Genomic DNA, 23,724 nt, shown 5'->3' with positions numbered 1-23,724 from the left:
CACCAAAAATGGACCCGCGCCCTACCGTGATGATGACTTTTCCATGGGAGGTATATTTAAACACTTTGCTTAGTCTTTATTGCTCAAGAACCCTTGAGAACAACTCGAGCCTCCTCGAAAACAACTCGAGCCCATATTCTCTTGTATAGTAGAGAGTGTTATATTTGCTTCTTGTCATATTATTCAAGAGTTCCGATGGGAGTTTGATCAATGAATACTAGAGAAAGAGTTTGAATGCAATTAGGGATAGTTAATTCTTTTCACACGTAAAAAGGACAAGATTATAGAAATTTTAAAAGGAAGGGCAAAAGTCTTTTTAAACTCATAAAAAATGACGTTTTTCCAAATTTCTCTTGATATAACGTTCATATTTGGCACCAATACGTAATTATACATTTGAAATTTATTCAATTTAGGGAGAGATTTTTCAGTGTACTTAAAACACAAAGCAAAACACTACATGTCTAGAGGAACCATGTGTCAGTTAGAACGCCCACGCGCTAGTAGACTAGAACGTTTGATTGAATCTCGCAACATGGATGATCTGAGCACGTCAAAACTTGAAGGATGTGAAACTAGGGTTTTGTTACCCGATATTTATAGAGCAAAGCTCAAGTTAACCGACTCTCTTATGTGATCGACCGACTAATTTCCCTTTCAAATACTACACCGCAATGGAGAGAAACATTCATTCCTAACAAGTATAGGAATAGGATTCGTAACAAGTATAGAAAATTAATAGAGGATTACAAATTCCCCAGTCGCAGTAGCAGAGTATTCGAACACCCAAACGAGAACGACAATATCTCATCCCCCCATTGATCCTTGATCTTCGACTCTCTCCGTTCCTCTCATCGCAGCCAAAACCAACCAACCGCAAAATTCAATGGGATTTCAATCAGTAGTCTCTAAGCCTCCTGCTGCTCCAATGCCTGTCAAATTTTCACATGATATAGCGAGACTCCAACACATTCTTAGCATACGGAAAGCCCCGCTAGGAGCTCAGATCAAGTTTGTTATAGACCTGTTGAGGGAGACGAGGCTTTCGTACACAATGGAGCAAATTAATCAAGCACGTTATGTTGATGTGAATGCTAATTAACAAAGCCGTCTTTGACAGTGTGAGGAATAACCCTAAAGTTTTTTTACGATGGCAAGAGCTTCTCTTATAATCCCAAGCATTATATCGCGGACAAAAGTCAGCTCCGGTCCCTAATAGGGGAGTTTCCAGTGGGAATACCTGTCGTTGATCTGAAGAATGCATACCCGAATGTGATGGACGATTTACAGGCCTTAAAAGCTTCGGGCGACATCTGGCTGCTTTCAAACTTTGATTCACAAGAGAACATAGCATATCCAAACGCCCCCCCCCCCCCCCCCAAGCGGTCCTTCAAGGTTGATGATGAACTTAAGGCGCACTTTAGGGCGATTGAGTTGCCTCACGATATGATTGAGATTGAGAAAGAGCTCCAGAAGAATGGGATGAAGCCGGCCACGGATACTGCAAAAAGAAGGGCCTTGGCAGAGACTCAAGGAATTCCTAACAAATCCAGCAAACCGAAGGCGAAGAAGATCAGAAAGAGGACCAAGATTACAAACCTCCATCTGCCGGAGCTTTTCCAGGACCTAATAAAGAACTAAGTCAAGCTGTCACGTATCTTTCGATAGTTGGCATGGTGTTACAGCAAGTGCAAAAAGTGGATGATCGATCGCATTACATCACTCATGTGCTATTCATATTTTCTTTCTAACATGCTCGAGGCAACCTTTTTTGTAGGAGTAGGACCTTCTAATATGTGATTGCATATATGCAAATTAGAGCTCGTTTGGGAAGAATTTTAAATAACTGAAAGTGCTTTTAGAGAAATATGGTTTTCGAAACAACCCTTATTAAAAATGCAAGTTATCCAGCATTTGAAGTGTGTGCTTCTTGCAGGATGCATTCCACGCTAAAAATAGAGACCATTTGTGGGAGTAGGGCATCAAGCGAGCTTTGAATTTCAATACGCAAATGACTGACATTTTCTAACAGTGGTATAAACCTCCCTTCAACATGGAGTAGGATTCTTTCCCCTCCTATTCTCATCCCCTTCCCTCCCCTCCTCTCACACACTCATTTTTGTCTTATTGTCTCTATATAAAAATTAATATAAGATGTTGACGTGGCTTAATCGTAACCGTTCAAATAGGAAGGGAGGGAAGGGAAGAGAGATTAGGAGGGGAGAGAATCCTCCTCCCTTCAACAGAGCCTGCATGTTATAAATACTCCTAAATAAACTAAAGAAAAAAAAAACCTGGCTTGCTAACTCTCTGCCTTGCAGAGAAAGAATAAAAGACCAAATTGATAAATACTTTTTAAAGAAAAAATATATCTTAAGAGTAGAGTCTCGTTACCATAGTCGGCACTGTGTCTGGCTCAAAGAACTTAAACCTTGCAAAGAACCTCAGACAAGAAGTTAAGGTGGTCTTCAAAATCCAAAAAAAGTTCAGCTTTTTCTAAACACAATAGTTCCCCCAGATTTTGGTAGATCAACGATTTCCCACTCCACTTCATATACTAAGATTTGGAGCAAAATATTCAATGTTTTTGTGTGCGCAGAACCAAGTTCCCAGTCAATTAATATTTCTTCAAGTTTATCACCCGAGATGCTAAGGCGGAAGTGTGAAAACCTATCGCGTTCCGGTTCTTCAGAGCGCACAAAACTAAACAATTTCAATGGTGACATTCCTTCCACATATACAAGATGCACTTACATGAACAACAACAAAGCCTTTTCCCACTAAGTGGGGTCGGCTATATGAATCCTAGAACGCCATTGCATTCGGTTTTGTGTCATGTCATCCGTTAGATCCAAGTACTCTAAGTCTTTTCTTAGAGTCTCTTCCAAAGTTTTCCTAGGTCTTCCTCTACCCCTTCGGCCCTGAACCTCTGTCCCGTAGTCACATCTTCGAACCGGAGCGTCAGTCGGCCTTCTTTGCACATGTCCAAATCACCGGAGCCGATTTTCTCTCATCTTTCCTACAATTTCGGCTACTCCTACTTTACCTCGGATATCCTCATTCCCAATCTTATCCTTTTTCGTGTGCCCACACATCCCACGAAGCATCCTCATCTCCGCTACACCCATTTTGTGTACGTGTTGATGCTTCACCGCCCAACATTCTGTGCCATACAACATCGCTGGCCTTATTGCCGTCCTATAAAATTTTCCCTTGAGCTTCAGTGGCCTACGACGGTCACACAACACGCCGGATGCGCTCTTACACTTCATCCATCCAGCTCGTATTCTATGGTTGAGATTTCCATCTAATTCTCCGTTCTCTTGCAAGATAGATCCTAGGTAGCGAAAACGGTCGCTTTTTGTGATCTTCGCTAGATTGCTCCGGTCATTAGTGTGGATAAGTATATAAATGGATAGAGATAGGAAAGCAAACACAAGATGTACGTGGTTCACCCAGATTGGCTACGTCCACGGAATAGAAGAGTTCTCATTAATTGTGAAGGGTTTACACAAGTACATAGGTTCAAGCTCTCCTTTAGTGAGTACAAGTGAATGATTTAGTACAAATGACATTAGGAAATATTGTGGGAGAATGATCTCGTAATCACGAAACTTCTAAGTATCGGAGTGTGGTGTCGTCTTGACTTGCCTTATCTGTCTCATAGGTAGATGTGGCATCTTCTGTGGAAGTACTTTTCCTCCATCCAGGGGTGGTATCTTTAACTGGTGGAGATGCACAAGGTAATGTATCAATTTCACTTGAAGCTTACTTGTAGTTTCAGGCTTGGTCGAGCGCGATACAAACCATGTAGTAGGAGTTCCCCAAGTCGCCGAGCTAGGGGGTCTGCTGAAAGAGGTGACAGACAAGGTAAGCAATCAGAGCTCCGACTGATTGTTCACCTTCTCCCCATCTTGCAACAGCATGAAGGATAAAGAGAAGAAAAATGAGAAGAGATGATATGAGATACTTTTGCTTTTGAAGAAGTAACTTTCCACAGGCTTATTCTTGAACTGAGCTGGAGGGTTTTCTGGTTTCCTCCAGAGTATAAGGCCGACTGAAGAATTTGAGGGTCAAAACAAGTCCATCAAATCTAGAGTACGTTCCACCCTGCTGATATGGGATACTTTTGCTTTTGACAGAGTAATGGATGTATCGGCACGTGTGCTGTTACGCTTGTCTCCACATGCTTCCTTGTATCCTTCGCACTTGCCCTATCTGTTCCTCAAGCAGATGCGGAATCTTCCCTGGAAACATAAGATGTTGAAGATGAGTACTCGAGAGCAATGCCAGGTAAGTAATCAGGTAAGGGGTTCCAGGCAGTCAGTTCCTGGCTGGAAGCTTGATTCCAAGTGCTGACTGATTGCTCTCTTTCTCCTTGTCTTGCAGGTAAAAACAAGGCCAAAGGAAAAGGCAGGGAAAAAGCATGATATGGGATACTCTTGCTTTTAACCCTGATGATATGAGATATTCTTGCTCTAGTATAGCTTGTTTGCAGAGGTATTATCGGGGGGAAAGAAAGCTGAATATTTCGAAAGGCTTCGTTGGGAGTGCCCTCTCAGATATGATGGAGGGTTGAGCATTTTTGCAGGTCTGCCTGTCCGTTGGGGATGGAGGTCGACATATATAGGCGTCTCCCTAACAACAAGTAGTAATGCTATTCCTTTACCCTGCTTGGTCATAGCACGGTAGTGGGAGCTGCCAGCTTCACATGTTTTAACTCTGTCAGAGCACTTTGAAAAAGTGGTCTGTGGTATCTGGCTCTCGAGATTCGGAGAACGATGCCTCTTCGATTTTTGAGAAAGCAATCATGCTGGGGTCTGGCTCTCGAGATTCGGAGAGCAGTGTCTCTTCGATTTTTGAGGAAGTAATCATGTTGGGAGTCTGGCTCTCGAGATTCGGAGGGCGGTGCCTCTTCGATTTTGGAGCAAGCAATCTTGTTGGGAGTGTTGTCTCGAATTTGAGTAAAGGTTGGGCATGTTTGCTAGTCTACCTTGCCACGAAGCACAAAGGTTGACACACAGGGACTTTCCAATTATCCAGCAATGGTACTGTTCCTTTACCCTCTCTTCGATTTTGAGAAAGTAGTCATGTTGAGAGTCTGGCTCTCGAGATTCGGAGGACGGTGCCTCTTCGATTTTGGAGCAAGCAATCTTGTTGGGAGTGTTTTCTCGAATGTGAGTAAAGGTTGGGCATGTTTGCTAGTCTACCTTGCCACGAAGCACAGAGGTTGACACACAGGGACTTTCCAATTATCCAGCAGTGGTACTGTTCTTTTACCCTTGTGGGTAATAATATGGTAGCTAGACCTTCAAAATTTATGTGTCTAAACTTTGTTAGTGCTGTTTCTTTGCTATTCTTTTACCTTTCTTGGTCAGAGCGATGTAGTGGGAGCTGCAAGCTTCACGTGCTCAACTTTGGCAGAGAACTTTGGCAAAGTTATATGTGGTACCCATGAGCTATTGTTGCGTGTGGAAAGTGGGTAATTGAACAGTAAGATTCATGTGCTTTCTACTTCACCAGAAATCTTCGACAGAATGCCCATAATTTCTGCAAAGCTGAGTGTGCGTGTGACAGGTGCTGACAAGGCTAGAAAAGTAGGTGCCTCTTCGATTTCTGAGATCGGCCCTCGTGGTCTCTGGGCAGCCCAGCTTTTGAGAAAGCAAGCGCCTCTTCGATTGATTCGGAGAACGATGCCTCATCGATTTTTGAGAAAGCAATCATGCTAGGGGTCTGGCTCTCGAAGATTCGGGGAGCAGTGTCTCTTCGATTTTTGAGAAAGTAATCATGTTGGGAGTCTGGCTCTCAAGATTCGGAAGGCGGTGCCTCTTCGATTTTGGAGCAAGCAATCTTATTGGGAGTGTTTTCTCGAATGTGAGTAAAGGTTGGGCATGTTTGCTAGTCTACCTTGCCACGAAGCACAGAGGTTGACACACAGGGACTTTCCAATTATCCAGCAATGGTACTGTTCCTTTACCCTCTCTTCGATTTTTAATAAAGTAGTCATGTTGGGAGTCTGGCTCTCGAGATTCGGAGGACGGTGCCTCTTCGATTTTGGAGCAAGCAATCTTATTGGGAGTGTTTTCTCGAATGTGAGTAAAGATTGGGCATGTTTGCTAGTCTACCTTGCCACGAAGCACAGAGGTTGACACACAGGGACTTTCCAATTATCCAGCAGTGGTACTGTTCCTTTACCCTTGTGGGTAATAATATGGTAGCTAGACCTTCAAAATTTATGGGTCTAAACTTTGTTAGTGCTGTTTCTTTGCTATTCTTTTACCCTTCTTGGTCAGAGCGATGTAGTGGGAGCTGCAAGCTTCACGTGCTCAACTTTGGCAGAGAACTTTGGCAAAGTTATCTGTGGTACCCATGAGCTATTGTTGCGTGTGGGAAGTGAGTGATTGAACAGTAAGATTCATGTGTTTTCTACTTCCCCAGAAGTCTTCGACAGAATGCCCATAATTTCCGCAAAGCTGAGTGTGCGTGTGACAGGTGCTGACAAGGCTGGAAAAGTAGGTGCCTCTTCGATTTCTGAGATCGGCCCTCGTGGTCTCTGGGGAGCCCAGCTTTTGAGAAAGCGAGCGCCTCTTCGATTTCTGAGATCGGCCTTCGTGGTCTTTGAGCAGCCCAACTATTGAGAAAGCAAAAGCCTCTTCGATTTCTGAGATCAACCCTCGTGATCTCTAAACAGCTCAGCTTTTGAGAAAGCAAACGCCTCTTCGATTTCTGAGCAGACGCCTCTCCGATTTCTGAGCAGGCGCCTCTTCGATTTCTGAAGCTCCGTCGAGTGCAGATTTTTATAGGGGCTGGCATTAAGTTCTAAAGCACACTTGAATCTCCACCAGTAGAAGCTTCATTCTTGCATTTCTAAGATCTTGATTTGTCCGACCTCTTCTCTCTTCAACACCTTTGAAAATGTCTGGCCCCTCCGACCGTCGTTTTGACTTGAACCTTGTTGAAGAGGCAGCCCCGCCTTCTCCAGACAACATATGGCGCCCATCCTTCGTCTCCCCTACTGGTCCTCTTACCGTTGGGGATTCCGTGATGAAGAATGATATGACCGCTGCGGTGGTGGCCAGGAACCTTCTCACTCCCAAAGATAACAGACTACTTTCCAAACGGTCTGATGAGTTAGCTGTTAAGGATTCGCTGGCTCTCAGTGTTCAGTGTGCAGGTTCTGTGTCTAATATGGCCCAACGCCTATTTGCTCGAACCCGCCAAGTTGAATCATTGGCGGCTGAAGTGATGAGTCTCAAACAGGAGATTAGAGGGCTCAAGCATGAGAATAAACAGTTGCACCGGCTCGCACATGACTATGCTACAAACATGAAGAGGAAGCTTGACCAGATGAAGGAAACTGATGGTCAGGTTTTACTTGATCATCAGAGATTTGTGGGTTTGTTCCAAAGGCATTTATTGCCTTCGTCTTCTGGGGCTGTACCGCGTAATGAAGCTCCAAATGATCAACCTCTGATGCCTCCTCCTTCCAGGGTTCTGTCCAGTACTGAGGCTCCAAATGATCCCCCTCTGGTGCCTTCTCTTTCTGGGGCTCTACCGACTGCTGAGACTTCTCCTAAGCAACCTTTGTGAAGGCTCCCTCTTGTGTGTTTATTTTGACTCATGTATATGTACATATTTGTAGCTTATCGGGGATATCAATAAATAAGCTTTCCTTCATTTCAACGTATTGTGTTAAATACACCAAAGCCTTCTTCGCTAAGTTCTTTGAATTTTCTTTTGTTGAAGCTTGTATGTTGAAGCTTTCTGAGTGGAGCATGTAGGTTGGGGTAGTGTTCCCTTAATTTCCCGAGTGAGGAAAACTTCTCGGTTGGAGACTTGGAAAATCCAAGTCACTAAGTGGGATCGGCTATATGAATCTTAGAACGCCATTGTGCTCGATCCTGTGTCATGTCCTTCGTTAGATCCAAGTACTCTAAGTCTTTTCTTAGAGTCTCTTCCAAAGTTTTCCTAGGTCTTCCTCTACCCCTTCGGCCCTGAACCTCTGTCCCATAGTCGCATCTTCTAATCGGAGCGTCAGTAGGCCTTCTTTGCACATGTCCAAACCACCGTAACCGATTTTCTCTCATCTTTCCTTCAATTTCGGCTACTCCTACTTTACCCCGGATATCCTCATTCCTAATCTTATCCTTTCTCGTGTGCCCACACATCCAACGAAGCATCCTCATCTCCGCTACACCCATTTTGTGTACGTGTTGATGTTTCACCGCCCAACATTCTGTGCCATACAGCATCGCCGGCCTTATTGCCGTCCTATAAAATTTTCCCTTGAGCTTCAGTGGCATACGGCGGTCACACAACACGCCGGATGCACTCTTCCACTTCATCCATCCAGCTTGTATTCTATGGTTGAGATCTCCATCTAATTCTCCGTTCTTTTGCAAGATAGATCCTAGGTAACGAAAACGGTCGCTCTTTGGTATTTCTTGATCTCCGATCCTCACCCCTAACTCGTTTTGGCCTCCATTTGCACTGAACTTGCACTCCATATATTCTGTCTTTGATCGGCTTAGGCGAAGACCTTTAGATTCCAACACTTCTCTCCAAAGGTTAAGCTTTGCATTTACCCCTTCCTGAGTTTCATCTATCAACACTATATCGTCTGCGAAAAGCATACACCAAGGAATATCATCTTGAATATGTCCTGTTAACTCATCCATTACCAACGCAAAAAGGTAAGGACTTAAGGATGAGCCTTGATGTAATCCTACAGTTATGGGAAAGCTTTCGGTTTGTCCTTCATGAGTTCTTACGGCAGTCTTTGCTCCTTCATACATATCCTGTATAGCTTGGATATATGCTACTCGTACTCCTTTCTTCTCTAAAATCCTCCAAAGAATGTCTCTTGGGACCCTATCATACGCTTTTTCCAAATCTATAAAGACCATGTGTAAATCCTTTTTCCTATCTCTATATCTTTCCATCAATCTTCGTAAGAGATAGATTGCCTCCATGGTTGAGCGCCCTGGCATGAACCCGAATTGGTTGTCCGAAACCCGTGTCTCTTGCCTCAATCTATGCTCAATGACTCTCTCCCAGAGCTTCATTGTATGACTCATTAGCTTAATACCCCTATAGTTCATGCAATTTTGTACGTCGCCCTTATTCTTGTAGATAGGCACCAAAGTGCTCGTTCGCCACTCATTTGGCATCTTCTTCGTTTTCAAAATCCTATTGAAAAGGTCAGTGAGCCATGTTATACCTGTCTCTCCCAAAAGTTTCCACACTTCGATTGGTATATCGTCTGGGCCTATTGCTTTTTTATGCTTCATCTTCTTCAAAGCTACAACCACTTCTTCCTTCCGGATTCGACGATAAAAAGAGTAGTTTCTACAGTCTTCTGAGTTACTCAACTCCCCTAAAGAAGCACTCATTTCATGTCCTTCATTGAAAAGATTATGAAAATAACCTCTCCATCTGTCTTTAACCGCGTTCTCTGTAGCAAGAACCTTTCCATCCTCATCCTTGATGCACCTCACTTGGTTTAGGTCCCTTGTCTTCTTTTCCCTTGCTCTAGATAGTTTATAGATATCCAACTCTCCTTCTTTGGTATCTAGTCGTTTATACATATCGTCGTAAGCCGCTAACTTAGCTTCTCTGACAGCTTTCTTCGCCTCTTGCTTCGCTTTTCTATACCTTTCACCATTTTCATCGGTCCTCTCCTTGTATAAGGCTTTACAACATTCCTTCTTAGCCTTCACCTTCGTTTGTACCTCCTCATTCCACCACCAAGATTCCTTTTGGTGTGGGGCAAAGCCCTTGGACTCTCCTAATACCTCTTTTGCTACTTTTCGGATACAACTAGCCATGGAATCCCACATTTGGCTAGCTTCCCCCTCTCTATCCCACACACATTGGGTGATTACCTTCTCTTTGAAAATGGCTTGTTTTTCTTCTTTTAGATTCCACCATCTAGTCCTTAGGCACTTCCAAGTCTTGTTCTTTTGTCTTACTCTTTTGATATGTACATCCATCACCAACAAGCGATGTTGATTAGCCACGCTCTCTCCTGGTATAACTTTGCAATCCTTACAAGTTATACGATCCCCTTTCCTCATTAGAAGAAAATCTATTTGTGTTTTTGACGACCCACTCTTGTAGGTGATCACATGTTCTTCTCTCTTCTTAAAGAAGGTGTTGGCTAAGAAGAGATCATATGCCATTGCAAAATCCAAGATAGCTTCCCCATCCTCGTTTCTCTCCCCAAAACCATGGCCACCATGAAAACCTCCATAGTTGCCTGTCTCCCTGCCCACGTGTCCATTTAAATCTCCTCCTATAAATAACTTCTCCGTCTGAGCAATTCCTTGCACCAAGTCTCCAAGATCTTCCCAAAATTTCTCCTTCGAACTCGTATCCAACCCTACTTGAGGTGCGTACGCACTAATCACATTGATAAGTTCTTGTCCTATTACAATCTTGATTGCCATGATTCTATCTCCTACCCTCTTGACATCTACAACATCTTGTACCAAGGTCTTGTCCACGATGATGCCAACACCGTTTCTCGTTCTATTTGTGCCCGAATACCAAAGTTTAAACCCTGAGTTTTCTAGATCCTTTGTCTTACTACCAACCCACTTAGTTTCTTGTAGGCACATAATATTTATCCTTCTCCTCACCATAACTTCCACTACTTCCATAGATTTTCCCGTTAAGGTTCCTATATTCCACGTTCCTAAACGCATTTTGCTCTCTTGAACTCTACCCTTCTGTCCTAGCTTCTTCACATTCCCCCGTCTAATAGGATCAAAGTACTTCTTTTGTGTGTCCCGGGTAAAGTTGATAGGAGCATATGCTCCCAAACAACTTTGAGTGGAGTCGTTCGAAAAGAAGTTTCTATGGCCCCCTTGCTCATTTAACACTGCATCCGGGTGCCGATGGAGATACAGCGACCCTTGCTCACTTATCACTGTGCTCAGGCCACACAGCGCGCCACTTACGGGTGACGCCCTAGCTTTAGCGCGATTTTGTTCTGGATTCATTTTCATAAGGATTCGACGTGATCATGGAGTGCCGGCTGTCGACTACCTGACGCCCTCCCCCTCCTCCTTTATCCGGGCTTGGGACCGGCCATGTAAGACATAGGCGGAGTTATGCACTTACATGAACATGAAAATAAATTTAAAAATATTCCCCTCGTCTTCTATACAAACAGAAGACAACTTCAAGTACTCGAGATTAGAGGATGAAGTAAGCGAGAGTGCTTTATGAATCTTGCAGTGCTGCATGCAAACGAATAGAGATCTCATAGATCCACAACCAATAGAGGATGAAGTAAGCGAGGGTGCTTTAAGAACCTTGGATCAAGCATCCGGATTTAACCTCAAGAACTTTCATGCTACAGTTGACAGCATTGTGGATCCTTGTTATCATTCGAAAGATCACATCTTCACAGAAGCTTGAACTTTCGTCATCAAAGGTATCATCCTCCGAATAGATGCGAAATTGTTGTGTGTTATTGACTCCACACTGCACCAATAAGAACCTATCCAGAGAACTTAACAACTTTAACCGCTTATCACATGTAACCATATATGTTCACAAAAAGTCCATTAAAAATCCAATGAAGGAGTTGACAGATTAAGTAGTTGTCTGCATCTTTTGGGCACACATCCGAAACGAGTGAGGTTTGTTATACCAAGGAAAGAAAGAATGTGATCAGCAACTCCGTCTGGAAGATCACTAATTCTGTCAGACAGTTACATTTCGTTGCATACAAATGATGCATCATAAAGCTCCACGTGGTGTATGACTCATCACAAATTGACAAGTCATCAATGACATGTGGCACAAATCAAACAATGGAAGCTCAAAAGCATTCCTAAAATTTGGCAAAGGGGAAGAAATCTCCTTAAAATCGGCAAGGGGTCCAAATTGCTTCCCAAACCGGAAATAAAGCTAAAGCATCTTCACAAAACAAGCAAGAATTGAAGATTGCTCACAAAATAGACAAGAAAGCCCTATAATTTGGCCAAGCAAGGAAAAATGGCTGAAATTAAGACACAAAACATGCCTAAATTCTCCTATGGACGAATCAAGACACAAATAAAAGCCAAATTCATCCAAATGCAAGATTTGAGAAGTCTATAAATACAAGGTCCCAAGACATCAAAAAGATCGACAATTTCTACATTGAAGGGCTGAAATTTACACATCCAAAAGAACCTCTGCACAAATATTTCAAGACTAATACGCTGCCAAAGCTCTCTTCGAAGAACGCCCAACAAAAGCAGAAGCTTTCTTTCGACCAAAGCCAAAGCATTCCCTTAAAGAATCAACAAGCACCTGTGTTGATTCCTTCAAGACTTTGTTGCAAGCTCAAAACTTGTAACGACGTTCGATTCAAGATCAAGTCGCCAGGATCCTAGAATCAACGAAATTCTACATCTAGAACATCTTTGACATAGCCCTAAACCTAAGGTGAAGACTATCCACGCATCGTTTCAAGCTCAAAACTTGAAGCAATTGTTCAATCGTTCGTTCGAGATCAAGTCATTGTGAGCCTTGGATCAACAACCTACGCATCTACATCAAATTTGAAGACTAAATCAGAGGAAAATTGTAAACAGAGATTGTAACCCTACAAATTCATTAATACAAATTTACTTTGTATACGTATTCTTGTTTCATTCACTACAGAATTTCCATGTTTACAATGTCTTATCACAAGCTCTAACTCCTTGACGTTGATAACTTGTAGGTGCCATTAACTTACGCTTTGCCATTAACTTGCAGCTGCCATTAACTTCTCCCGGATGCACCTTAATTATTAAGAAAAACTAACGAAAAGTCCTCAAAAACTTTAGTTTTAATGAAAAATGACAAATAAAGGTGTAAGTGAATAGTACCATGAAAGGTAAAAATGTGATTTTTCGTTAAAAATGAATAGTACCGGGAGTGTTTCGTTAAAACTCTCTTGTTATTAATAATTAAATTCGCGTATATTATCTTCTTTTTTTTAAAAAATACTTCCGTTTTCTTTTTTTTTCGAAAATACTTCTGTATTTTGTACACATTTTTTATAACTCAAAGTACCATACACGTAGGTTCATATTCTTAATATTTAATACACATTATCTTGATAAAATTTTCATTAAGAATAACGCTTTCTATACGTATTTTTAACAAATTATCAATGAAGTAAAAATAAATAAATAATTTTAATAAATAAAATATAAAAATTGCGAATTCTTCATATTATTTTTTAGCAAAGTTACTGAATAACACACATACATAATTTTGCACGCATTCTGCCCGTTTCGTAATTTAGTAACTATGCCACACCCCTAATTCATGAATGTTTTGCCCAATAAATGAATTTTTAAAGTTAGTTGATGGGTCATTTGGAGGCAAAAAGCCCGATTAATCACTAATGAGTTTCGTCAACAACTCAACCTTGATTACGGTGAAATTTAGTTAACCACTGCACCAGTCGCCTTATTTTAGCATTGACTTTGGCTTTTTAGCCAAAACAAGCTTTGAAAAGAGCATAACTCTCACTTTGATCCCTAAGATTTAAAATCGATAGAACCGATTCCTGAGTTTGTCCACTATCAATCATTTTGGTCATTCCGTAAAAATGAGCAAGAGGAATGACCTCAAGCACCAAACCTACTGAAATATATTAGAAAGGAAAAAAGAAGAATACAAACGAGGGAAACATGCAGGCAAATTAAGAGAACTAAAGAAATGAACGACTAACTCCGAATCTGCTTCAATACAAACATTAACCAAGCATGAAACCAAGCCAACTCAACTGATTTGACGATCGCTAAGACTCACCATGATCTAAATTTGATGCTTACATGCGCCACCCCGATCGATTTCGGGACCCTCAATTTCCGACACATCGTTTACTTAATGCTATGTACATCAACCACATTACTCAAACAGATGTACCTCTCAAAATTACTAACATTAATGTTGAATGGATAGAATAAGTGCATATTAAAGGTGGAAAGATCGACGGATGGACATTCTAAATTTATCCTCCTCAAAGACAACCGTGGCAATTTTGGAAGCTCTCTTGCTTTTCTTTAACTTTGCTATTGCCTTAGATTGCTCAAGTGAATAAACAATCTTCATCTCCTTCAAATTCCCAGCATGCTCAAGGATATACTTTGCAAACTGAACTCCATTAGATCCGTTCGACAGCTCTATGGTCACCTCCTTGAGTTGATGAATAAAAGGAAAGTTTTGCAGTCTCCAATATCCCATATTAAACCCACAACACTGCAGGAAGGTCAAAAATCAACAAGCAAATCAAACGAAAAATTCAGCGATCACAAAGATAATAAGTTAGAAAAGAACCGCAAAGAGTGAATACACAAAGAGGCAAGACTAGTACTCACATCAGTTATAGGGTGTAAAAATAGTATGTCAGACATGATGTTCAAACTACTCAAATTATTCATTCTTCCAAAAATAGAGACCATTTGTGGGAGTATAATATCAAGCCAGCTTCCAATATTAATAGACAAATGACTAACATTCTCTAATAGTCCTGGAATGAAACCTCCCTTCAACAGAGCCTGCACAAGAACAACTAAATGAATTCAACCAAACAAAACCAGTATTCATGTAAAAGTTGCATCAGTTTCTGAGAATTAAGAAAAACAAATTTACTTCAAAAACTAAAAAAGTAGTATATTGTTACCATGGTGATCTCTTTGCTTAGAATAAGTGCTTCAGCGCTCAATCATGGAGGCAATCTATCTCTTACGAAGATTGATGGAAAGATATAGAGATGGGAAAAAGGATTTACACATGGTCTTTATAGATTTGGAAAAAGCGTATGATAGGGTCCCAAGAGACATTCTTTGGAGGATTTTAGAGAAGAAAGGAGTACGAGTAGCATATATCCAAGCTATACAGGATATGTATGAAGGAGCAAAGACTGCCGTAAGAACTCATGAAGGACAAACCGAAAGCTTTCCCATAACTGTAGGATTACATCAAGGCTCATCCTTAAGTCCTTACCTTTTTGCGTTGGTAATGGATGAGTTAACAGGACATATTCAAGATGATATTCCTTGGTGTATGCTTTTCGCAGACGATATAGTGTTGATAGATGAAACTCAAGAAGGGGTAAATGCAAAGCTTAACCTTTGGAGAGAAGTGTTGGAATCTAAAGGTCTTCGCCTAAGCCGATCAAAGACAGAATATATGGAGTGCAAGTTCAGTGCAAATGGAGGCCAAAACGAGTTAGGGGTGAGGATCGGAGATCAAGAAATACCAAAGAGCGACCGTTTTCGTTACCTAGGATCTATCTTGCAAAAGAACGGAGAATTAGATGGAGATCTCAACCATAGAATACAAGCTGGATGGATGAAGTGGAAGAGTGCATCCGGCGTGTTGTGTGACCGCCGTATGCCACTGAAGCTCAAGGGAAAATTTTATAGGACGGCAATAAGGCCGGCGATGCTGTATGGCACAGAATGTTGGGCGGTGAAGCATCAACACGTACACAAAATGGGTGTAGCGGAGATGAGGATGCTTCGTTGGATGTGTGGGCACACGAGAAAGGATAAGATTAGGAATGAGGATATCCGGGGTAAAGTAGGAGTAGCCGAAATTGAAGGAAAGATGAGAGAAAATCGGTTACGGTGGTTTGGACATGTGCAAAGAAGGCCTACTGACGCTCCGATTAGAAGATGCGACTATGGGACAGAGGTTCAGGGCCGAAGGGGTAGAGGAAGACCCAGGAAAACTTTGAGAGAGACCCTAAGAAAAGACTTAGAGTACTTGGATCTAACGGAGGACATGACACAGGACAGAACACAATGGCGTTCTAAGATTCATATAGCCGATCCCACTCAGTGACTTGGATTTTCCAAGTCTCCAACCGAGAAGTTGTCCTCGCTCGGGAAATTAAGGGAACACTACCTCAACCTACATGCTCCACTCACAAAGCTCCAACATACAAGCTTCAACAAAAGAAAATTCAAAGAACTTAGCGAAGAAGGCTTTGGTGATTTAACACAATACGTTGAAATGAAGGAAAGCTTATTTATTGATATCCCCGATAAATTACAAATATGTACATATACTTGAGTCAAAATAAACAAACAAGAGGGAGCCTTCACAAAGGTTGCTTAGGAGAAGTCTCGGCAGTCGGTAGAGCCCCAGAAAGAGAAGGCACCGGAGGGGGATCATTCGGAGCCTCAGTACTGGACAGAACCCTAGAAGGAGGAGGCATCAGAGGTTGATCATTTGGAGCTTCATTACGCGGTACAGCCCCAGAAGACGAAGGCAATAAATGCCTTTGGAACAAACCCACAAATCTCTGATGATCAAGTAAAACCTGACCATCAGATTCCTTCATCTGGTCAAGCTTCCTCTTCATGTTTGTAGCATAGTCATGTGCGAGCCGGTGCAACTGTTTATTCTCATGCTTGAGCCCTCTAATCTCCTGTTTGAGACTCATCACTTCAGCCGCCAATGATTCAACTTGGCGGGTTCGAGCAAATAGGCGTTGGGCCATATTAGACACAGAACCTGCACACTGAACACTAAGAGCCAGAGAATCCTTAACAGCCAACTCATCAGACCGTTTGGAAAGTAGTCTGTTATCTTTGGGAGTGAGAAGGTTCCTGGCCACTACCGCAGCGGTCATATCATTCTTCATCACGGAATCCCCAACGGTAAGAGGACCAGTAGGGGAGACGAAGGATGGGCGCCATATGTTGTCTGGAGAAGGCGGGGCTGCCTCTTCAACAAGGTTCAAGTCAAAACGACGGTCGGAGGGGCCAGACATTTTCAAAAGTGTAGAAGAGAGAAGAGGTCGGACAAATCAAGATCTTAGAAGTGCAAGAATGGAGCTTCTACTGGTGGATATTCAAGTGTGCTTTGGAACTTAATGTCAGCCTCTATAAAAATCTGCACTCGACGAAGCTTCAGAAATCGAAGAGGCGTTTGCTTTCTCAAAAGCTGGGCTGCTCAGAGACCACGAGGGTCGATCTCAGAAATCGAAGAGGCGTTTGCTTTCTCAAAAGTTGGGCTGCTCAAAGACCACGAAGGCCGATCTCAGAAATCGAAGAGGTTTGCTTTCTCCAAAGCTGGGCTGCTCAGAGACCACGAGGGCCGATCTCAGAAATCGAAGAGGTTTGCTTTCTCAAAAGCTGGGCTGCTCAGAGACCACGAGGGCCGATCTCAGAAATCGAAGAGGTTTGCTTTCTCAAAAGCTGGGCTGCTCAGAGACCACGAGGGCCGATCTCAGAAATCGAAGAGGTTTGCTTTCTCAAAAGCTGGGCTGCTCAGAGACCACGAGGGTCGATCTCAGAAATCGAAGAGGCACCTACTTTTCCAGCCTTGTCAGCACCTGTCACACGCACACTCAGCTTTGCGAAAATTATGGGCATTCTGTCGAAGATTTCTGGCAAAGTAGAAAGCACATGAATCGTACTGTTCAATCACCCACTTCCCACACGCAACAGTAGCTCATGGGTACCACATATAACTTTGCCAAAGTTCTCTGACAAAGTTGAGACTACTTTTCCAGCCTTGTCAGCACCTGTCACACGCACACTCAGCTTTGCGGAAATTATGGGCATTCTGTCGAAGATTTCTGGCGAAGTAGAAAGCACATGAATCGTATTGTTCAATCACCCACTTCCCACACGCAACAGTAGCTCACGGGTACCACATATAACTTTGCCAAAGTTCTCTGACAAAGTCGAGACACGTGAAGCTTGCAACTCTCACTACATCGCTCTGACCAAGAAGGGTAAAAGAATAGCAAAGAAACAACACTAACAAAGTTTAGACACATAAATTTTGACGGCCTAGCTACCATATTATTACCCACAAGGGTAAAGGAACAGTACCACTGCTGGATAATTGGAAAGTCCCGGTGTGTCAACCTCTGTGCTTCATGGCAAGGTAGACTAGCAAACATGCCCAACCTTTACTCACATTCGAGAAAACACTCCCAACAAGATTGCTTGCCCCAAAATCGAAGAGGCATCGCCCTCCGAATCTCGAGAGCCAGACTCCCAACATGATTACTTTCTCAAAAATCGAAGAGAGGGTAAAGGAACAGTACCACTGCTGGATAATTTGAAAGTCCCTGTGTGTCATCCTCTGTGCTTCGTGGCAAGGTAGACTAGCAAACATGCCCAACCTTTACTCACATTCGAGAAAACACCCCCAACAAGATTGCTTGCTCCAAAATCGAAGAGGCACCGCCCTCCGAATCTCGAGAGCCAGACTCCTAACATGATTACTTTCTCAAAAATCGAAGAGAGGGTAAAGGAACAGTACCACTGCTGGATAATTGGAAAGTCCCTGTGTGTCAACCTCTGTGCTTCGTGGCAAGGTAGACTAGCAAACATGCCCAACCTTTACTCATATTCGAGAAAACACTCCCAACTCCCAACATGATTACTTTCTCAAAAATCGAAGACACCGCTCTCCGAATCTCGAGAGCCAGACCCCCAGTATGATTGCTTTCTCAAAAATCGAAGAGGCATCGTTCTCCGAATCTCGAGAGCCAGATCCCCGACAGGATTGCTTGTTCGAAAACCGAAGAGGCACCACTTTCCCAACTTCAAGAGCCGGATCTCCTTGGATAAAGCTTGTCTGTAATCTTCACACGCAACATCAGCTTTCCAGATACCACAGACCACTTTTTCAAAGTGCTCTGACAGAGTTAAAACTTGTGAAGCTGGCAGCTCCCACTACCGTGCTATGACCAAGCAGGGTAAAGGAATAGCATTATTACTTGATGTTAGGGAGACTCCTATATATGTCGACCTCCATCCCCAACGGACAGGCAGACCTGCAAAAATGCTCAACCCTTCCTCTTATCTGATAGGGCACTCCCAACGAAGCCTTTCGAAATATTCAGCTTTCTTTCCCCCCGATAATACCTCCGTAAACAAGCTATACTAGAGCAAGAATATCTCATATCATCAGGGTTAAAAGCAAGAGTATCCCATATCATGCTTTTTCCCTGTCTTTTCCTTTGGCCTTGTTCTTACCTGCAAGACAAGGAGAAAGAGAGCAATCAGTCAGCACTTGGAATCAAGCTTCCAGCCAGGAACTGACTGCCTGGAACCCCTTACCCTGACATTGCTCTCGAGTACTCATCTTCAACATCTTATGCTTCCAAGGAAGATACCACATCTGCCTGAGGATAGGGCAAGTGAGAAGGATACAAGGAAGCATGTGGAGACAAGCGTAACAGCACACGTGCCGATACATCCACTACTCTGTCAAAAGCAAAAGTATCCCATATCAGCAGAGTCGAACGTACTCTAGATTTGATGGACTTGTTTTGACCCTCAAATTCTTCAGTCGGCCTTATACTTTGGAGGAAACCAGAAAACCCTCCAGCCAGTTCAAGAATAAGCCTGTGGAAAGTTACTTCTTCAAAAGCAAAAGTATCCCATATCATCTCTTCTCATTTTTCTTCTCTTTATCCTTCATGCTGCCTGCAAGATAGGGAGAATGTGAACAATCAGCCGGAGCTCTGATTGCTTACCTTGTCTGTTACCTCTTTCAGCAGATCCCCTAGCTCGGCGACTTGGGGGACTCCTACTATATGGTTTGTATCGCGCTTGACCAAGCCTGAAACTACAAGTAAGCTTCAAGTGACATTGATACATTACCTTGTGCATCTCCACCAGTTACAGATACCACCCCTGGATGGAGGAAGAGTACTTCCAGAGAAGATTCCACATCTACCTATGAGACAGATAAGGAAAGTCAAGCCGATACCACACTCCGGGACTTAGAAGTTTCGTGGTTACGAGATCATTCTCCCACAATATTTCCTAATGTCATTTGTACTAAATCATTCACTTGTACTCCCTAAAGGAGAGCTTGAACCTATGTACTTGTGTAAACCCTTCACAATTAATGAGAACTCCTCTATTCCGTGGACGTAGCCAATCTGGGTGAATCACGTACATCTTGTGTTTGCTTTCCTATCTCTATCCATTTATATACTTATCCACACTAATGACCGGAGCAATCTAGCGAAGATCCCAAAAAGTGACCGTTTTCGTTACCTAGGATCTATCTTGCAAGAGAACGGAGAATTAGATGGAGATCTCAACCATAGAATACAAGCTGGATGGATGAAGTGTAAGAGTGTATCCGGCGTGTTGTGTGATCGTCGTAGGCCACTGAAGCTCAAGGGAAAATTTTATAGGACGGCAATAAGGCCAACGATGTTGTATGGCACAGAATGCTGGGCGGTGAAGCATCAACACGTACACAAAATGGGTGTAGCGGAGATGAGGATGCTTCGTGGGATGTATGGGCACACGAGAAAGGATAAGATTGGGAATGAGGATATCCAAGGTAAAGTAGGAGTAGCCAAAATTGAAGGAAATATGAGAGAAAATCGGTTCCGGTGGTTTGGACATGTGACTACGGGACAGAAGTTCAGGGCCGAAGGGGTAGAGGAAGACCTAGGAAAACTTTGGAAGAGACCCTAAGAAAAGACTTGATTACTTGGATCTAACGGAGGACATGACACAAAACCGAGCGCAATGGCGTTCTAGGATTCATATAGCCGACCCCACTTAGTGGGAAAAGGCTTTGTTGTTGTTGTTGTTGTATTAGTTTCCCAAAATTTTGGTGAAACAACAAATTCCCTAACCACTTCAGATACTTAAGATTTGGAGCATGAATATTCAATAATTTGCTGCAAGTGGAATCAAATCCCCAGTCGATAAGTATTTCTTCAAGTTTCTCACCTGAGATGCTGAGGTTGCAGTACCTAGATGAGTGGTTGGGATTCAAAAAACTAAACAATCTCAAAGAGGAGCTTTCAATGGTGACACTGCTTCCTGAAACATTTTCAAGATGTAATTCCTTGATGCACTTACATGAACACGAGATCCATTTGAAAATCTCCTCATCTTCTATAGTAACACTACTCAATGTCAAGCACTCGAGATTAGAGGAAGAAGTCAGCGAAGGTGATTTAAGAATATTATAGCACATTGATATCGACAAAGACCTCAAAGATCGACAAAGAAAGACAGACGAAGGTAACAAAGTTCTTGGCGGATCAATTATTATGTGGACAAAAATCTCAAGGACTTCCACGTTACAGCTTACAGCATTATGGATCCATGTCATCATCCGAAAGACCGCATCTTGACGGAAGCTTGAACTTGCATTCAAAAGGAGATCATCCCAATAGATATGAAATCGTTGTATGTTATTAACTCCACGATACATCAATAAGAACCTATCCAATGAACTCAACAACTCTAACCGCTTCTCACAGGAAACAATATGTGCATCAGGAAATCCATCAAAATTCAATGAAGGAGTTGACAGATAAAGTTGTCTGCATCTTTTGGACACACAGCCAAAACGAGTGAGGTCTGTAACAGCAAGGAAGGAAAGAATATGATAAGCAACCCAGTCTGGAAGATCAGTGATTCTGTCAGACATACTCTTAGCACGAACTCTAACTCCCTGACGTATGCTTACCGGATTTCTTCTTCTACTTTATAAGAAGTATTGGCGACTGTTCCATTTCTCCAATATTTATTGCAAGGAATGCGAAGAGTTGAAAGGCAACTCATTAATCAAGGAGACTAGAAATCCTAAATGCAAAGCTAGAGCGGACCATTCATGTTCCCGTGAAAATTCAATTATTTCTCATTTTCCTGTAAAAATGTTGTAGTTCGCTGTATACCAGTTCAATTAAATATTTGTGTGCCTTCTCCTCCAAGTTCGAATCTCTTTCCTGTAAAGGACAGTAAATTACTATATTGGAACATCGCAATCCATAAAGGAGAGTAAATTAGAACATGACAAATCTGCAATGGCGTACATGATTTTTCTGTTAGGCTAACTATATTTTACACCGTTCAAGTTTGAGGTGGTTTTCAAAATTGACTATTAGGTTTCATTTTCTCACATTGCACAATGAGATCTTAAAATTGTATTAATGTATAAATTATTTAGTTGAAAATCAGCGTACACAAAACATATGAACAAATAAACGGATTACAAAACGAATAGATTATCCAACAGCTGCAAACAAGAAACATTCCCTGGTCAGCAACCAAGAAAGTCTAGAAAGACCAACATTTTATCAGCATCTCAATCTCTGATCATGCACTGAACTCACAGATATATACAGGAGCATGGAAACAAAATTCATCAACGAGAAAATAAATCAATAATTTGCAAAACTCCTAAAAGATTTCGAAAATTAATATTCCCAGCCCCCAATCTTTTCCAAAATTAAAACCATATTTTCCTTTCACAAATTCTGAATTAAACAAATTCATCCCCTGCCCACGTAATTTGGAAAGTTGAAAGTTTGAAACCCTGGTTCCCATTCACAAATTCTGAAACCAATGATTTCATTCCCTCCCCACATAGTTTCGAAATTGGAAACCTAATTCCCATTCACAAAATCATAACCAATTCGAAAATCAAAAACCCTAAGTCATAGATTCACAACCACAAATTTCACAACTTGAAAACTTACCTTGATGTAATTGAGGGTGGAAGGAAGTGGAGTTGAGGTGATGTTTCCTCCCAAACCCGGATATTTCGTTTTGGATGTGGAGGAAGATGTTGGAGACTGAAGCTGAATAGAGGTGCGGTGGTGGTGCAACGGTGGTGGTCGATTGTATTGAGGGAGTGGACGGACTAGTGGTGGCTGTTCACCGTTTTGGACGTGAGGGGAAGAGCGAGTCGCGACGGAGTGGTGGATGGTGGTGGTCTCTGGTCTGGGGTCTGGTTCGAAATCGAGAAGAGGTGGAAAGAGACTGAACTGAGTCTTCCCATCTTTTCACGCTTTTCAACAACGGTTGAGATTAATCTCAACAAATCTGACGGCTAGAATTATTTAGAATTTGACCAAAAAGTTTTCATCATCCTTGTGCGGTGAGCTCCCATTTTAAATCGACCCTGTACTGAAAAAATTGTTAACCATAACCCTGTAATTATCTTATTGTCTTATTCACAATAATTAAATATCAAACTCGTTTTTCAATGCAAGTTGAGACATTGACGAAAATGTTACGGGAAACTTTTCGTTTAGTACCTTAATATATAAGTGTCTATTTTAATAAACTAGTGAAATTAAGAAATTTTCCAATCTAGTTTACTGTCTCCACAACTTTATGAATTTGAGGGACGTTGAAGTAGATTTTGGAGAAATAAGAACATATTTTTGGTTTTTTCCTTATTAAGTCTATAGTAAGACGAATGATGAAATTTTCAAGATACATGTAAATAAGGGCATGAAAAATATCAAGACAAGTTCAAAGTGAGGTTCAAGGTATATGTTTTGTTCGCCTTGCATGTAGACTGACTCTGGCTATTTAAGTAAGTCGAACTCAAAAACTCTTACTTAGAAATGACGAGATACAGACAGTAATACTAGGTACTCTTTTTTTTTTTTTTGAAAATAATACTAGTTACTTCATTTTGTAATTTTAAATATATATTTTTGTATATATGTCAAAATATAATTTGTACGTAATTAAAAATAGTTCCTTATTATAATACACTCATTTCGGTTTGATCGAGACAATAATCCTTGCAACTTTAGGAAACCGCCATAAGGAAAAGGATTAATTGGAAACATCATGAAATCCTTGCCACATTTGGAATTATACTCCGATTAGGAAAATGATCTAATTGAAAACCCTATATATACATATTTACACCTTCGAATACTTACTATATTGAACTAAACCCTTGATCATCTCAAGCTTT

The 23,724-nt window shown here is 41.9% G+C and overlaps 1 protein-coding gene and 1 pseudogene across 1 annotated transcript; one reads left to right on the top strand and one right to left on the bottom strand.

The window, feature by feature from the left end:
* The first annotated feature begins 841 nt into the window (after positions 1 to 841).
* LOC103454037 (uncharacterized) lies at positions 842 to 1,641 on the top strand (annotated as a pseudogene).
* A 12,052-nt stretch (positions 1,642 to 13,693) lies between these two features.
* On the bottom strand, positions 13,694 to 22,936 carry LOC103414884 (uncharacterized). The gene is made up of 5 exons (XM_070812411.1): positions 22,918 to 22,936; positions 22,487 to 22,788; positions 21,683 to 21,733; positions 14,373 to 14,552; positions 13,694 to 14,253 (listed from the first exon to the last, which is right to left on the bottom strand). The coding sequence occupies exons 1-5, from the start codon at positions 22,934 to 22,936 to the stop codon at positions 13,969 to 13,971; spliced, it is 837 nt and encodes a 278-aa protein (XP_070668512.1). The 3' UTR covers positions 13,694 to 13,968.
* Positions 22,937 to 23,724: the final 788 nt, after the last annotated feature.

Source organism: Malus domestica, chromosome 14 (assembly GCF_042453785.1).
Source record: "Malus domestica chromosome 14, GDT2T_hap1".
Lineage (NCBI taxonomy): Eukaryota > Viridiplantae > Streptophyta > Magnoliopsida > Rosales > Rosaceae > Malus > Malus domestica.
Note: the sequence above shows the minus strand (reverse complement) of the source record. Positions and strands in the feature narration are given on the sequence as shown.

Coding starts and splice junctions, on each gene's coding strand:
- LOC103414884 (XM_070812411.1), bottom strand. Junction 14,553..21,682: donor ACAAATATTTAATTGAACTG/GTATACAGCGAA, acceptor GTTCTTGTGCAG/GCTCTGTTGAAGGGAGGTTT. Junction 14,254..14,372: donor TTTTACACCCTATAACTGAT/GTGAGTACTAGT, acceptor ACCTTCCTGCAG/TGTTGTGGGTTTAATATGGG.